This window comes from Toxotes jaculatrix, chromosome 19 (assembly GCF_017976425.1).
Source record: "Toxotes jaculatrix isolate fToxJac2 chromosome 19, fToxJac2.pri, whole genome shotgun sequence".
NCBI classification, from domain to species: Eukaryota; Metazoa; Chordata; class Actinopteri; family Toxotidae; genus Toxotes; species Toxotes jaculatrix.
The window spans coordinates 17,297,490-17,313,455 of record NC_054412.1 but is presented as its reverse complement, the minus strand read 5'-3'; the positions used below and the strand labels follow the sequence as shown (position 1 = coordinate 17,313,455).

The window sequence follows — 15,966 nt, the reverse complement described above, 5'->3', positions numbered from 1 at the left end:
TGCTTCACCCTGGACACTCCCCAAGGCTTTAAAAATATACACCACTGCCCTTCCAGACGTCTATTTTTAGGAAAACTCTCAAAAGTTAAGAACCATTTAAGCGCTCGCTGCCTCGGTGCCCCTCTTTAGTAATGATACTGTGAGAAAAAAGGGAGAGGAGAGATGGCGGAGACGAGGGGAACGAAGGGCGGCACATTTTTGACTTTCTTGCGTGACTTTGGTGTTTTGTTTTCTACATGAAATAATCTCAGTTTCACTTTTCATTGATCGTCTTAAAAATGTGTTTTTAAGACTTTTCTTTAAAATGTGTTATTCTTCACCTTTGCTAACTGATGATTTCTGTTCATATCAGTAACTGTGCTGCGGCAGCGGTTCTCTCTCACATTTCCTTTCTTTCTGTCCGTGTCTTTGTTTCTCTAGTATCTGGTCATGGACTACTATGTGGGTGGTGACCTGCTGACTCTGCTCAGTAAGTTTGAGGACCGACTGCCGGAGGAGATGGCCAAGTTCTACCTGGCTGAGATGGTGCTGGCCATTGACTCTGTTCATCAGCTACACTACGTCCACAGGTGAGGAGCACGTAGGGTAGATGTGCGTTTTTGAGGGTACAAATGTGTCTAATTATTTTCTGGGAGAAACAGACTGAGCAAAGAGTCCTGATGATGGATGCTCAGTGTATTTACATTATTCTTAGTGCGTGGGCAATTTTCCAGCTGTGGGGAACCACTGCAGCTAAATGAAAATGAATGACGACCGTGAAGAGTGTGTGTACACAGGTTTGCCTTCAGTCATCACTGAAGGCAGTCAACACCACTGACTAATTATAGAGAACATTAGTTTGCATTCCTGTGTTTGTTATTATTTATCTTTTGAAAATTGACATTTGAAGTTAGGTTTGTGTGAGAGGCAGGACTTCAGTGCTTTAGAAAATAACTGTTGTCGTCTTGTGCAATGTTATTGTGTAGCTGTCATTTCAACTGTTCATCACATGTTCAAGCCCCTGTCCTGATTCCAGTTACACACACTTCAGTTACTTTCTCTCACTTCTCTGAACTAAAAACAAATGAACCCTCTAAAAGAGCAATCACAGGCCACAGCTCTCCAAACCTTTTTCTTCTCTGACGTACACACCAAAGAAATTTTTCAGCCAATAGAAAATGCCCCTGGGAGCAGGAAATAAGGCCGTGCCATACAGGAAGTGGTCACATTGGCCCGTTAACATAATTACAGTGTCGCTTTCGCCAGGGGCTTGTCACAGCAATTTTCTACAAGGAGCAAGGGAAGGATAGATAGACAAGAAGAAGGGAAGATGAGAGATGTGTAGAAAATAAGGGAGGGTCAGAGAAAGAGTAAGATAAAGCTGGAAACTGAAAGCACAGGAGGAGTAGGCTGGTGGGATAACATTCTGGGTGTGTCTATAGTTGCTCTGATCTTGGGATAGTCAGACGGAAAGAAACATACTAACAGATGACAACAGAGTTATAGAGAGATGTAGGTATAAGTGTATAAGTAAAAAAAGGGAGTGAATGAGAGGAGAGTGGGGAGCCACTAATTGCATGGTGTTATCTGGGGGCCGTGGGTGGGGGTTGGCAGTGGAGATGGGAGAAGCGGATGGGAGGAAAAAAGGACAGGGAGGAGGGGACAGCACTGTTTCTCTTTAAGTCCCCTCATGGATGCTTTGGGACAGTAATGATGGGGTATGGGAGGTGCGTGGGTGGGGGTGTGGTGCTGTTCTCCCCCCCGTGTACCAACCCCCAACTCCTCCTTTGCTCTCACTTACACACATACTCGTGGGAGATTTGAACGCTTGCTTTGTAGAGGGTGGAGACAACCAGGCAGGTCCCCTGAGGAGGGTGTGTCCTGCTGGCTGGTCCTGTCTGATGAGTGTGTGTGTGTGTGTGTGTGTGTGTGTGTGTGTGTGTGTGTGTGTGTGTGTGTGTGTGTGTGTTTGGGTACACATGTATGAGGGTGTGTGTTTATCCTGCCGTTGATGTGTATATGGGAGTTTGGTGAGTTTTCTATTCTTATGACTAAGTTAAACGACAGTGTGTTAACCCTATAATTTAAAGGCTTCAATGTCCATTAAACAAAAAAAACACATTCACCCAATATTCATGGCTCACATTCATTTGCACCAAACACACATAATGAAGCCGCTATTTGTGAATATAAGTGGACAGGTTGTGGCTGTACAGCAGGGCAATAGCTTCCTTTCTTTTCTCTGGGGGCTCACATGTTCAGTGCAACTGTTGAGGTCCCACCCTCATGTGACAAAATGTCAGGTCCTCATCCAGACGGTAAAATGCAATCTGTTGGCAGTGTCCATAAAAATACTGTATTGGCCCTAATATAAGACAGAGGTGTTCATAAGACTGCCCACGCTTTTATGTCAAATTATTGTCCAGCAACTTTTTAAATGTCATTTTATTTACGTTTTTCTGTTTTATAATTTCAAAGAGAGAAAGAATTGTGCAGCTGTTCTTGTCTCATGGTATAAATCGTAACACCACCCATCCTGTCATATTGTTATTTGTGCTGCTAACCTGATCAGGCTGCGTTGTAAATTGTGGCATGTTAGTGCTCTCAGTGTGTGCGTTTCCTTGTTTTGTGAAGAAGCTGACCTCGCCACATTATTGGTCCATATTAAAACTAGTATCTGTGGTCCTGTGGATGCTGATGAAGTTGAAAAGAGCCTAGATGAAAGAAATGAAGAGCAAAGAGCATTGAGGTCAACCTTCTGTCCCCCTCAGCTGAGTCCCATGAGAGGCAGAGTGTGTTAGAGTCAGACACATAGGGAGACTGTGTGTGTGTGTGTGTGTGTGTGTGCGTGTGTGTGTGTGTATGGGTGAGTGTGTTCATTTATTCAGTGGTCAGTGATCTGCGTGGCCTCCCAGAGGGGCCTGACAAACGCTTCAATAGGCCAGCTCAGCATGGCTTTGTGCTGCCTAGCACCACATCTGTCTGCCATGGGATTGTGTGTGTGTGTGTGTGTGTGTGTGTGTGTGTGTGTGTGTGTGTGTGTGTGTGTGTGTGTGTGTGTGTGTGTGTGTGACAGAGACACTGTTTGAGATAGGGGGATTTTGATAGTGAGTGGAGAGATGGGGGCTGGTACAGAGAGGCAAAAGTGTGTGTGTGTGTGTGTGTGTGTGTGTGCTGTGATCATGGAGCGAGGAAGACAGATAAGAACACAGACTCAAATGAAACAAGATGTTATGTGAGGGTGTGGCAGTGAGCATCTCTCATGAGTGGTGTCTTTCTGCTGAATATGATGTTATTGTGTGTATGTGTGTGCTAATGTGTGTTTTCCTATTGATTGTAGCCTTTGTGTGTTTGATTATTGATCAGGGCCATGTGTCTCTTCACAGCCCAGTGATCTAAGCATTAACAGAAGTCTCTCTCACACACTCACACACACACACACACACACACTCACACACACACACACACTCACACACACTCACACACACACACACACAGTATACGCCCCTAACCATCATTTATCAAAGAGCTTCATTTACACTGATAACTATTTATATGGCTTCTTGGATGTTTAGTATTGATTGAAATGGACACTTAATGAAAATATTTTAATTGGAGAGACTGTGATAAGGAGGCAGCGTGGGTTGGTGTGTGTCACACAAACAGCATTTCTTTGAACCATTAGATAACGAATGCTTGGCTAGAGCAGTGGTTGTCAAACTAGGGCTGGGCATCCCTTGGGGGGCGGGGGGCATATTTAAAAAAAAAAAATCTAATTCTGAAGGGTGGAATGCCTGAAAAAGTTGAGAACCACTAGACTAACCATGTGGACATGCCTCGTCTGTGCATTTTCCAGTGTTGCTGCAGGCCACACTGTGTATATGTGTGTGTGTGTGTGTGTGTGTGTGTATTGTGAGGTGCTGTCCAGATGGCCCTCACAGATGGATGCTGTGGTCTTAGAAGAGATTACCTCCCTCTATTCTCGTCTCTGCACTGCTCCTTAAGACCGCATGAGTCCTGTGACACAGTAGCCCAATTAGCCACCCTAACTAGCGAAGGCTAGTATTAGCTTAGCATTACCACCTTTATGTGTTTGTCCATTCGTGAAACGCTAAATGTGAGTCAACTCTTGTGCTGTTAGCTGGTGTTTGGAGGCTGGTGTGTGGGTGCCCCGGCCATCAGTAAGGAAGGGAGGGAAGTGGAAAGACAGGGGGGGCTTAGCTGAATGCTAAATGGTTTATCAGTAGCAGCACACCCCTCCCTTACCACTACTATGTGTCTGCCACACACACATGCGGCAAGGCAAGGGTCAACTCATGCTGCCTGCTCTTTGGCAGACCAGAAGTCTCCAGTGCAGATTAAGGCCTTCCAGCAACTGAAGCACCTGTGTATGTACATAAACACACGCATTCACCTACAGGTCCACGTGGTCCCAGTCTAGTCTAAGCATTACAGATGTCATTCATGATTTGTGAGCTCTACACTTCCTGCCAAGGTGATCCAGATTCTGTGTGCAGAAGTTGTGTGTCTGTCAGGGTAATAGATAGCTACACCAGTGGTCACACATTACTCTGTGAAGTAGAGACAAATGTCTTTAAAAAGTTAGAAACTGTATCCACTTGCTGAAAAATAGGGCATTACTGTTCTGAAAGTTGAACTTATTATTAAATTTTACTTAAAATATTAGGTATGTTGCGATTCATAAAACATAAGATGGTGTAGCTATCTGTGTTTATTTTTTGAAGTACATGTCTCATTTCTGGTTTAAAGCATGATGTCCTTAAAGCGATTCAAACAGCAGCTTAGGTTCAGGGTGCTGGCCTTTTACACTACAGATCTGCCATTGAAGCTGGATGTTGTTTCCATTTAGTGAAACAGAATTGACATCTCCTCTAAAGGTTAAAAAGATCCCAGCGGTTCTGTTTATAACATTTTACAATTACAAGCCAGAAGCCACAAATTTTTTCCAGTGATTATGCCCAAGTTTGTGTCCTCTTGCTCAAGCCTTACATTATGTCTAGGTTTTGAGTTGTTAGAATTAAGGTGAAGGTTCATAACAGAGCAGTGTATAGTCCAAGATAAATGTCCTTTTAGAGACATTAAAATTTTATCTGAGTAATCTTAATCCCTCCATGTCTGCGTTTTATGCTCGCTTTGATAGTCTGACCTTGAGTGTTCATCATGTCAGTTGTTTATGTGTGTTGTGCCTGCCAAGTTCATGTTACTCCACATTGGTTGCGTGAATGTATGCACTTGGGTACAGTGTGTGGTTTCTATCCAAAATACTATATACAGTATCCACTTTGGAAAGTGATGTCCAATCTGGAACTCATCAGTGAGCAGTCAAGCTCTTTAAAAAGACTTCTAAGTAATCCACTGTGCAGACAGCGATTGTGTCAATATATATATATATATGTTTTGGTGCCCGACTTTTATGTGTCTATACACGTCACATATGTGCACATATTACTTTAATCCATGGTTTTATAGGTTGGTGCTTTAGTGGCGTCTCTGAAGTAGAGAGATAGCTAGCCCACCCCCTGCTTAAGCCCCATGAGATAGGACTATTAACACTACTGGAAAATGACAGGGGCTTCACATCTGGCTTTGAAGGGATCTCTAACTGAAGACATAAATATCAAAGACATATTCAGAGTCATTTTATGTGTTCAATGGTAAAAGGGAAAAAAAAATCTCTCAAGCTTGGACAGTAGTCTCATGCCTTTTATTAAGTAGTTTAAAAAGATTTTAAGAAACATGTTAAGTGGAATGGGGGAATTTCATAATTTTTAACTGATTAACTTCTATTTCCTGAAATTTTGTTATCTGGCAAAAAATGATTGTTTTGCCCCGGCAGCCATATAACATTGATTATTTTTGGAATTTATTTGTGACCTCACTGTAAGTTTAGCAGATAGATAGCTCTTGGTTGAGGCTGAATATGAAAGACCACAAACAGTGTAATAGTTGGAAAATGCAAGTGAGCCATTGTCATTAGTAAAGACAAAGTAAAGATTTGGCTCTTGGATTTTTTTAATGTATTGAACTTAGTGGCCACATTTCTGTTTTATCTCCATGTTACATTTTATTCTACACAGTTTTCACACAGTCACCCTCATCTGATCAGTATTAGTATCAGTATTAGTGCCCTGTTGGTGTTTTTGTGCATGAGTTAGGGATAGGGAGTGCGGGGGTGTGTGCTTGTGTTGGACATCAGGTTTATTATTTTAAGCAGAGCCATGCTCGCATCACTGGACAGAAATAGCACCAGCTCACTTCTGTAACCTGTTACATCAAGTGTGTGTGTGTGTGTGTGTGTGTTTCGCTGACTTATGAACACATCATTCCCCTAACTTGTGTCACTGGGTGTTACTACATGTAGTGTGAGTGTGTGTGTTTTTTTTTTTTTCACACTGTTCCAAAGAGTTTTTTGTGTGCCGTCCATAGCTTGTGTATTGAGGCGTGTCGTGGTCCAATGTGTTGATAAGAGGGCCTCAGACACAGGGCTCGACAGGGTCTGCCCTCAGGGGAAATAAGTGGAATGGTCAGACAAGGACAGAGGCTATATATAGCCATGATGGTGGGACACAGTAATGTCTCTGTTTCATACCAATTCAGGCCAGCGTTCATTGGGGCTATTTACTATGTTTTTACAATTATTATAATGTGGATTCCAACCAAATAGACACCTAAACAAAAATATTAACACTGGACTTAGTGTTACAAGAATTACTGAAGAGGCACAAGCTGAGGGTCACCCACCAGAGACTGGATTAGACCAGGCCTGGCTTTAGAGTCTGGCCAGGGATCTACATTAGACCGCCATGTAAGACAATAGCACCAGCAGCCCAGCATCAACCACCTGTTAGCAACCACCCGTTTAACATGCTGCACATTATTCCTCATAGGATGTTACTAATAAAACTCATACAGAGCTAGTTCCCCGGACAGATCGATTTTGAAAATATTCCCTGTGAGGTGTTAGCACATGGGAATGAAACTAACACTGGCCACTAGAGCTTCAACGATTAGTTAATTGGTTTGTTCATCAAATAGTCGATGGACAGAAAAATAATCAGTAAGTATTTGGAGAATAGGTTACTAGTTTTTCAAGTCAAAGCACTGTCTCAGTCGGGGGATTTGCTGCTTTTCTCTGTTTTATGTGATCGTTAACTCAACTTCTTTGGGTGTTGGACTGTGGGTTGGATAAACAAGATGCTTGGAGACGTTACCTTGGGCTTTAGGAAACTGTGGTCAGCATTTTTAACCATTTTCTGTCATTTTATAAACCAAACGAATAATTAATAAGGAAAATAATTCTTAGCTGCAGCCCTTGTGGCCACCAACCAAGTACTGCTACATTTGTCTGTGGTTGGTGAGTCTTCCATCCATTCTGATGATCCTGTCCTGCTGTGAAAACCATTTTTACTGGTTAAATAGTGAAAGTTGCTGATGATTACTGAAATGTTCCAGCTGTTGGGGCTGGTGGACAGAAAACTCGTGGTCCGTCGAGCAATTAATCCGACTAACTGGAATCAAGCCACGGTCTGTATCTATATCATCAGCAGTAGTAATGCAGAACAGATGCAGGTTGACAAGAAAGTCTACTGCGGCCTCTGTGACCACATCTGTAAAAGAATGTGTTGTCAGTAAGCCCCCTCCCACCCCCACCCCCACCACCCAGCCCCTCTCTGCTCACAAACACAAATATTGTAGAAAAAGGGAACAGGGGAGTGAGTCTGTTTAGGACACAGGAGTTTTTCTTTTTCTTTTTTTTTTTTTTTTTTAGAGTGGGAGTGTGTTTGTGCACTGCATATTTCCTCAAACAGACTGCATGTTTGTGTGTTGAATCTGTGTCCTGCACGCACACACACGCACACACACACACACACATTCTGTGCAGCTAATTCCCACAACACAGCTCTAGCCATTTCCAGCGTTCATTCTTTCTTTTGGTCAGTTTTGAGTTGTCACGCTGATGATAAATAGGGTCGGAGAAATTACACTTAATTGAATCACAAATATATCGCAATTATTTTTTCACTGTCTATACAAGCAAGTTAAGGCAGTTAAATTTCCCTAGGTTGTGTAATTTAATTTGATGATAATTGATGGGGAGTTTCACTGTAATATGAGATCAGGCTTTTATGTGTGTTTTGGATGTCCTATTGGTATTGTTTTATTTGGAGGAATGTCTTGTTTTCTTCACCTTCTTCATTCTTCTCTGAGGAGTCACTCGCTCAGTTTGTCTTTTCCTTCCTTTCACCTCGTCTCCTCTCTGTCGTCTTTCAGGGACATAAAGCCCGACAACATTCTGTTGGATATGAACGGCCACATCCGCTTGGCTGACTTCGGCTCCTGCCTCAAACTTATGGAGGACGGGACGGTAAGTTTTTACCACACTGCTGCTGATGCCTCGTCCTCTGGTCCAAAGCAAACATACCAGAGCTTTACTGACCTCCTTGTCAACCCCCAGGGGTCTCCCAGGAGGAGTGTGTGGTTCAGCTGCTTGGCTATGCCTGTAGTTTATGATTCAGACAATTCTCCTAGCAAAAAAAAAAAAAAAAACCTTTCCCCTCAGGTTTCATATAAAAGAAAACTGACAGGATGAAATAGATGATCAAAGAGTTGCCTGGGTTTGTTCCTCCAATGTTGATATAGTGATGAGGTTATATGAGCGTTTGAAAAAATAAATTCAGTGGTTGCTGGACACTCCCTGGAACTGTGTCATACATTGAAATGTCTAGATTGAAGCTTTGAGTGATGATAAGAGTGCATTTCTTTGGTGTTTCATCTGTATTAAAGCAATTTCCTGAATAATAAAGAGAGATCGTACAACATGCGATGGATCCAAACTCCAGTATCTGCTTTTTCTCTTCCACTGTGGAACCTTTGGCATATTTTTTTACATTTTGAAATGTTCAAATGTACTGTTTTGACTTTTGTTCAGGATGCAGCATCACATTTGCATTCTCAAAATTGCTTTGTTTTGAAATAAAATGAAACACAGTTTTTAAAAAAAAAAAGGTTGACAAGGGAATTCATCCTGTAGTTGGGGGTGGTCAGAAATATTCAATATTCTCTTTGTTTGGTTGTTTTTTTTGGTTGTGCTGGACTGGTGCTAATTATCTTGCATGTTTCCAAGACTTCAGCCTGCAACTCATCATCATCATCTCTCTTATTGCTGTTACATGCAGAATGAACTTCATGTGACATTTTTGGGATCAGTTATTGACATGTCTTGTCCCTCCGCTAGGTCCAGTCCTCCGTGGCAGTGGGGACTCCAGACTACATCTCCCCAGAAATCCTCCAGGCAATGGAGGACGGGAAAGGCAAGTATGGACCTGAATGCGACTGGTGGTCCCTGGGTGTCTGCATGTATGAAATGCTGTACGGCGAGACCCCGTTCTATGCAGAGTCCCTGGTGGAAACCTATGGGAAGATCATGAACCACAAGGTGAGCTCATGGAGCCTGAGGCTGATTTAAAGTTGCCTTTCTGTACATGTAAATCACGTCAATACAATATCGAGACATATCAACGGCGTTGTAAAAGGGTTTTAAAAGGTATGATATAAAAGCAGAAGGTAGCAATTAAGTGAAAGCTGCAAACGTGTCAGTGACAATGCAGAAATGGAGATCTCTAATCTCTGTATTTGCGCAGGAGCGATTCCAGTTCCCACAGCAGATATCAGACGTGTCAGAGGATGCGAAGGATCTGATCCGCCGGCTCATTTGCAGTCGAGAGCACCGATTGGGCCAGAACGGCATTGAGGACTTCAAGCAGCACCCCTTCTTCTCCGGTACAGGCTACGTCTAACTTCACAGATGTCACAGTGTCTTCTGTGATTTGAACATTCTTTCCATTTCCCATGGAAATTAATATTTAATTCTATTTATTATAATGATCATGTGTATTTTCAGGCATTGACTGGGACAACATACTCACATGTGAGGCCCCATACATCCCAGAGGTCAGCAGTCCAACAGATACCTCCAACTTTGATGTGGATGATGACTGTCTGAAGAACTCGGTAAGGGGGTTATTTAGGGATAAACAGACTAAGACAAACACTGGAAACTCATTGTTTGTCTTGTCCGCCCACAAATGTAATAATATATCTGTACAGTCACATGTACCAGATGTGATTCTCTTTGACTGATGAAAATGTCCCTTTTTGTCATGACTCTGATTCATTTTTCAGGAGACCATGCCCCCTCCCTCTCACACTGCCTTCTCTGGCCACCATCTGCCCTTTGTGGGCTTCACCTATACAAGTAAATGGTAAGTGCTGCAAAGAGAAACAGATTTATGAATAAATTACAGATAAATCTAAAAATAATATTTTAAGCACAGCTGAAAATGTAGATTTGGGCTTTGGTCATTTTGTGTCATTTTTGGAAAGTCTTCCTTCACACTCATCGTTATGGTTGTGATTGGAAGTGGGTGGGATGAAGCGGAGGCACTATTCTCCTCCAGTATTTTTCTAGTTAGCAAAAGTACGATTATTAAAAAGGTGAAAATGGACAAGAATCAAGAGGGATGGAAAAAGTGTGGCACCTTGTCATTATCTTGCTTCACATGTCATCGGTCATTTAAAACAGACTGCTGCATGGAAATGTTATCACTCTATCTAAAGAAGCGTAGGAGTATTAAGTTAGCTTCCCTCCCTAATAAGGTGATGTCCATGACTTGCTGTAGATCTTCACACTGAAGTGTTACCCGTGAGAAACCAGCCAGTTACTTTCTTATCTCTTCATGGCTCAGTGATAATGGCCTTTTCCATTCTTTCTTCCTTTGCCCTTTCCCCCACTCTGTCTGCCTCTTTCTATTTTACATCTTCTTTTATGTCACTGTCATTCCTTCTCCACCCTCCCTCTACCCCCTCCTTCCATGACTCAACATCCTCCCATCTTTCAGCTCTTCTCTCTGTCTACTTCTCTTTCCTGTTTTCCCTCCTCTGCTGTGTTTCTGTCATTTCCTTCTCACCTCTTAAACAAACACGTTTGTATTTAATTTTCACTGGATGTTCAACACCATTTTGGCCATTTCTCAACTCAAATAATATATTTTTCGTCCCTCATTGTGAATCGTCTTTGCCATTTTTACCCACTTTCGTTGCCCTCTTTATTATTGATACTGTTATTGTTCTCATGCCTCCGACACCTTTCTCTTCATTACCTTACTGTTTTCTTACTCTCCTCCCCTGTAGTACCCTATCTGACCGGGGTTGCCTGCGACAGCTGGCAGGGGAGCCAGGTAAGGCAGGCCAGGATCAGGTGGACATGGATGTTCAGCGCAGCCTGGAGGACAGCCTGGCCACCGAGGCCTATGAGAGGAGGATCCGTCGCCTGGAGCAGGAGAAACTGGAGCTGAGCCGCAAACTGCAAGGTGAGGCTGCAGAAAGAGTCCATCTGGTTGTGAGCATGTGTGAAATGCACACAACCACACTGCAGTTTGATATGCATAAATAGTTCTGCAAAGCAAAGCATGCACATATACACATAGGTGTTTTCTCCACACACCTATATTTGGTTTAAAAAGAAAAAAAAAAAGCATGACGGATGCCTTTTACCTGACCTGTTGTAGAGTCAACTCAGACGGTGCAGGCGCTGCAGCACCCAACAGGCGAGGGCTCCGTCAGCGCTAACAAGGAGGTGGAGATCAGGAGCCTGAAGAGCGAGATCGACATCCTCAAGAAGCAGATCGCTGGTCAGGAATTCTTTGTTCCGCTTTAGTTAAGCTCAGCAAATTTGAGTTTTATGGTGAAAATGTAAAATATTTTTAATACCAAGGGTATTTAGGATATCTTTCAATGATGAAAATTAACCGGTATCACAGATATTTTCATTCGAACTCAAAAGTTCATTAATATTTATTTGCATGTCAGACTCGGGACAACTAGAGAAGCAGCTGGAGGATGTGACGTTGGCCCGCAGAGACCTGGAGGACTCTTCCAAACACATTAAAACTCTGGAGAAACAGATGAAGAGCGTTACACAGGAGAGAGACGATCTGCAAAAGGTAGAACCGGTGTTTCATTTGTGTGTCTGACTGTGTATGTACTGGGGTTTTATTCGTGTCCCACTCCTAGAGCTCGAGAAATTAGCCATAGCTATGGCAGAAATTACCTGTAGGAGCAAAATGTACCTTTTGGTCTTCAGCAACATGTTTGTTCAGAAAAATGTTCACATATTTACTTTGTCAGTCACAAAATTACAAGATTGTGTTTGAATGTCACTGTGGTAATCTTATCTACGCCGTCCCTGTGTGTTGTGGTCAGGACCTTTTGGACGCCAATGAAAAGCTGAAGTCTCAGTCGAAAGAGCTGAAGGAAGCTCACAGTCAGAGAAAACTGGCCATGCAGGAATTTTCAGAGCTTAATGAGAGACTCACAGACCTCAGGTAAAACCACTGCCTTTCAACATTTTATCAAAATACGATACCAACACTGAAAATCATACCCATACTGTTTTTTTTTTATACACGACTTTTATAAGAAATGCCCACGGTCCATTTCACTTTGTCCTACTTGATGTTTTTGTACTCGCTTCACGCCCAGGTCGGCAAAGCAGCGTCTGGTTCGCCAGTTGCGTGATAAGGAGGAGGAGATGGAGAGCCAGAGTCAAAAGGTTGAGGCTCTCCGCCTTGAGGTGCGAAAGGCTGAGAGGGCTAAGAAGGAGGTAGAGTAGTCTCCCTGTGGTTGTTAGCGCTACCTGTTCTGTCTCCATTCACTGGTTGGTGCACAATTCAAACATCCATTGTTGTCTCTGTATTGTACCTGTCCAGTAGATAATAACCCCATAATGTTGCAGTAGTGTTATTCAAATGTATAAAGTGTTACTATACACTTAAAGCACTACAGATGTTGTTTCTCTTTGTAGTGTATTGGTGCAGTTGTTATTTGTGTTTTGAATGTTTAGCTTTTGAGGATGTTCCTGTAGGTCACATTTGTATTCTAAGTATAAAAACATGACTGTTTCTGCTCCTGCTGTGTTGGTATGGGTACATGAGGACAACATTTTCATATGACATATGATTTCATCCAGTCACTTGAGTCTGTGTGTGTCCATCATCAGATGGAGGCGCAGGCAGAGGAGCAGGCAGGAGAGGCTCAGAAAGAGAGGAAGCTGCGAGAGCGGAATGAGCAGTACAGCCGACAGCTGGAGGAGGAGTTGGAAGGACTTAAGGTAAATTTGCAAACACACACACAGCTGAACATTAACCTGTCCTTCTGCAGAGCCTCATTCATCCTGTAAGGATATGGAGAAACTGTCAGTATCTGGCTTCTCATGAATCCGTATCTCTCAGGGTGTGATGTATTGAGCACGGTAACTTGTGAAAGACGTATGGAATCGGGAACCTGGAGACAGCAATAATCAACTTTTTCTCAATTTGCTTAAACTTCCTTTGCATAATGGAGTGGAGCTGTAAACAGCTGTCAAAAAAAATATTTACTGCATAAAGTTGAGCCTTTCTCAACTTTCCCCTGTAGTATAGCTGAGTTTTTGTGTCATGTGAATCATCCTATCCTCTGTTGCTCAGCTTTACCAACCCTCCTTTTCTCCGTATTCCCATCGCCCAGTTGAAGCAGGCTGGTCCCTCTGCCACTCTGACCTCGGCTGACCAGGAGGTAGGACGCCTGCGTGGAGACTTGGAGAAGAAAACGCTCCAGTACGAGGAGGAACTGGGCCGTAGGGAGGCACAGCACAGCAACGAGCTGAAGGCGCTGCGCAAGGAGCTGAGGGATGCTGAGAGCCAGCACCTTGCCCTGCAGAAAGAAATCCTGATGCTTAAAGACAAGCTGGATAAGACTCGCCGTGAGAGGTATTTATTAGCTTTTTCTTATTCTAATACTTGCTAACCATTATTTGTTATCATCAGTCTTGTCTGATTAGGACACATTTTCTTTTGTTCTGCATTTTTCTCTGGTGCTGGATCAGTGGTATTGCTGCCAGTATTCTACAACATAAATGTCTAAGTCATCATTGTATTATTTTTCTTTCAGTGATGATTCCATGAGGTAATTACAGTTACATTAAAAAAACAGCTTAATCCCCTGTCTGGTATAAATGTGTAGTAAGTTGTAGTAAGTGATGTGGTGTAGTTAATCTAGCTATTCCCCAGAATTTAAAAGTTATGTGATCCCAGCTAGTGTCAACTTCTTGTCCAGGTAACTTCAGGTCCTTTTTCAGTGGTTCTCAAGTATTTTCATCCCTCTGTTCACACCCATTCCCCATCTAATTTTCACCCCAAAGATGATATCCACCATTTCAGAGGAGATGTTCAGTTATACTTATGAAATTATTGATGATAGAGATATGTGGCCTTGAAGTTGTATAAGGCTATAATGGGTGTTTTTGAAATACAGATATACATTATATATTTTGTGTCAATGTGTATTTTGTGTCCTTACACTGCTGTGCTGTCACACAGCAGTGTAAGGACCTTTTTCTGTCCACTGTTGTAGAAGAAAACTAAGCAGACAGACACATTTACTGTAGCTATCCCAGTTAGTATGACTGAGTATGTAGCTTATTAAATCAAGTCCTCTTAGTCTCATGCTTACCTCGGTTGGTCACATTCCTGAGCCACAGAATCAGTTAAAAGCCAAGCAGTGGTCGGTAACAGCGCTGTTAACATTACTGTACAGATTGTACAAAGTTGCTTTAGCTATGGGCACTCAATTGAAAGTATATTTCTGAGCTTAAGCAGCATAGCAGCTTATGAAACTGACCCATTGTGCCTTTAAGTGCAAGTTAATACTTTAAGAGCACTGTGAATATCTGAACGGTAAAACGAGGACGACAATGGTTGAACGAGTAAAAACAATAAACATTCTGCCAAAATGTGCCAACTCAGATATTAAATACCAAGCAATGAAAAGAAGTTAACTTATTTTTCTGCTGCAGACCCCCTGGTAGGTACTCAGGGGCACCTGATCCCACTTTGAGAACCGCTGGTTTAATCAAATTTTAATAAAATCTTGTTTTTGAGGAGAAAGCTTTAGAGCTTTGTTTTTGCAGCCGCTATCCTAACCTTCCTGTCTGCTGTTACTGACATATTATTCTCACTACTTTCTAATTCATTTTTAAACACACCGGTGTATCAGATTCTAACTGCATTAATGTGTTTGGGCTGAATAATGTGTACCTGGTCTTAGTACCAAGCCTTAGATTTAGGTTTTGTAAGAAATGTGTAGAGCCTGAGGCCCACACAAGAACAAAGGTAGGAGGATAGACAAGGCTTTCTGAGGGAGGTTGACTGTGAAATTGGTGAACACTTAATTGTATGTAGGATATGTGTGTGCTTATGTTCTTTTAAAAGCACTGCACTAAGATTATTGGCTATTTTGTTTTAATGTAGATTGATTGTTCAAAGACCATTAGGAGGTAGAAAACTGTTCCAGATACAGATTGAGATGGTATTCATGTTAAAATGACAATTTCAAGAGTCAAGATTGGATTTCCAATTGTAAATTATGGTTAGGAAATAAATTTAAGTTTATACAATGTCACAAGTTTAACAATCTGTGTGTGTGTGTGTGTGTGTGTGTGTGTTTTTCCTCCAGCCAAAGCGAGCGGGAAGAGTTTGAGACCGAGTACAAGCAGAAGTATGAGAGGGAAAGAATCCTGCTTTCTGAAGAAAATAAGAAGCTTTCCAGTGAACTGGATAAGGTAAGTTATCTGTTCATATATACACATCAGTGTTTCCCCCAGAATTAGGCAGTAACTAACTGGAGGAGGGGGTAAAGTCCGTGTGTGGGAAGCACCTCACATAATGAAACAAAAAGCGCTCTGAAAACACATCTATCGCAGGTCAGGCTTCTCTTTCTCTTTTTGCTCTTTCTCAATTGTCGCTCTTTTTTGGACGTTTTTCTTTCTTGCTTTCTCAGCTTTTCACTGTAATGTTTATCTCTCTAACACACACACACACACACACACACACACACACACACACACACACACACACACACACACACATGCAA

General features: G+C 42.3%; 1 protein-coding gene across 6 annotated transcripts in view; it reads left to right on the top strand.

Annotated features, from left to right (window-relative positions):
• Positions 1-15,966, top strand: part of cdc42bpab (CDC42 binding protein kinase alpha (DMPK-like) b) — a 68,359-nt gene that overhangs the window by 34,117 nt on the left and 18,276 nt on the right. For 5 of the 6 annotated variants that reach the window (XM_041063865.1, XM_041063863.1, XM_041063861.1 and 2 more), the window contains exons 5-18: positions 421-569; positions 8,272-8,365; positions 9,236-9,436; positions 9,642-9,780; positions 9,902-10,011; positions 10,183-10,262; positions 11,191-11,369; positions 11,568-11,690; positions 11,869-12,002; positions 12,262-12,383; positions 12,541-12,661; positions 13,058-13,168; positions 13,564-13,805; positions 15,550-15,655. In XM_041063865.1, coding sequence (XP_040919799.1) covers positions 421-569; positions 8,272-8,365; positions 9,236-9,436; positions 9,642-9,780; positions 9,902-10,011; positions 10,183-10,262; positions 11,191-11,369; positions 11,568-11,690; positions 11,869-12,002; positions 12,262-12,383; positions 12,541-12,661; positions 13,058-13,168; positions 13,564-13,805; positions 15,550-15,655 — 1,911 coding nt within the window. The remainder of the gene's footprint in view (positions 1-420; positions 570-8,271; positions 8,366-9,235; positions 9,437-9,641; positions 9,781-9,901; positions 10,012-10,182; positions 10,263-11,190; positions 11,370-11,567; positions 11,691-11,868; positions 12,003-12,261; positions 12,384-12,540; positions 12,662-13,057; positions 13,169-13,563; positions 13,806-15,549; positions 15,656-15,966) is intronic. The other variant, XM_041063862.1, reaches the window with a different exon arrangement.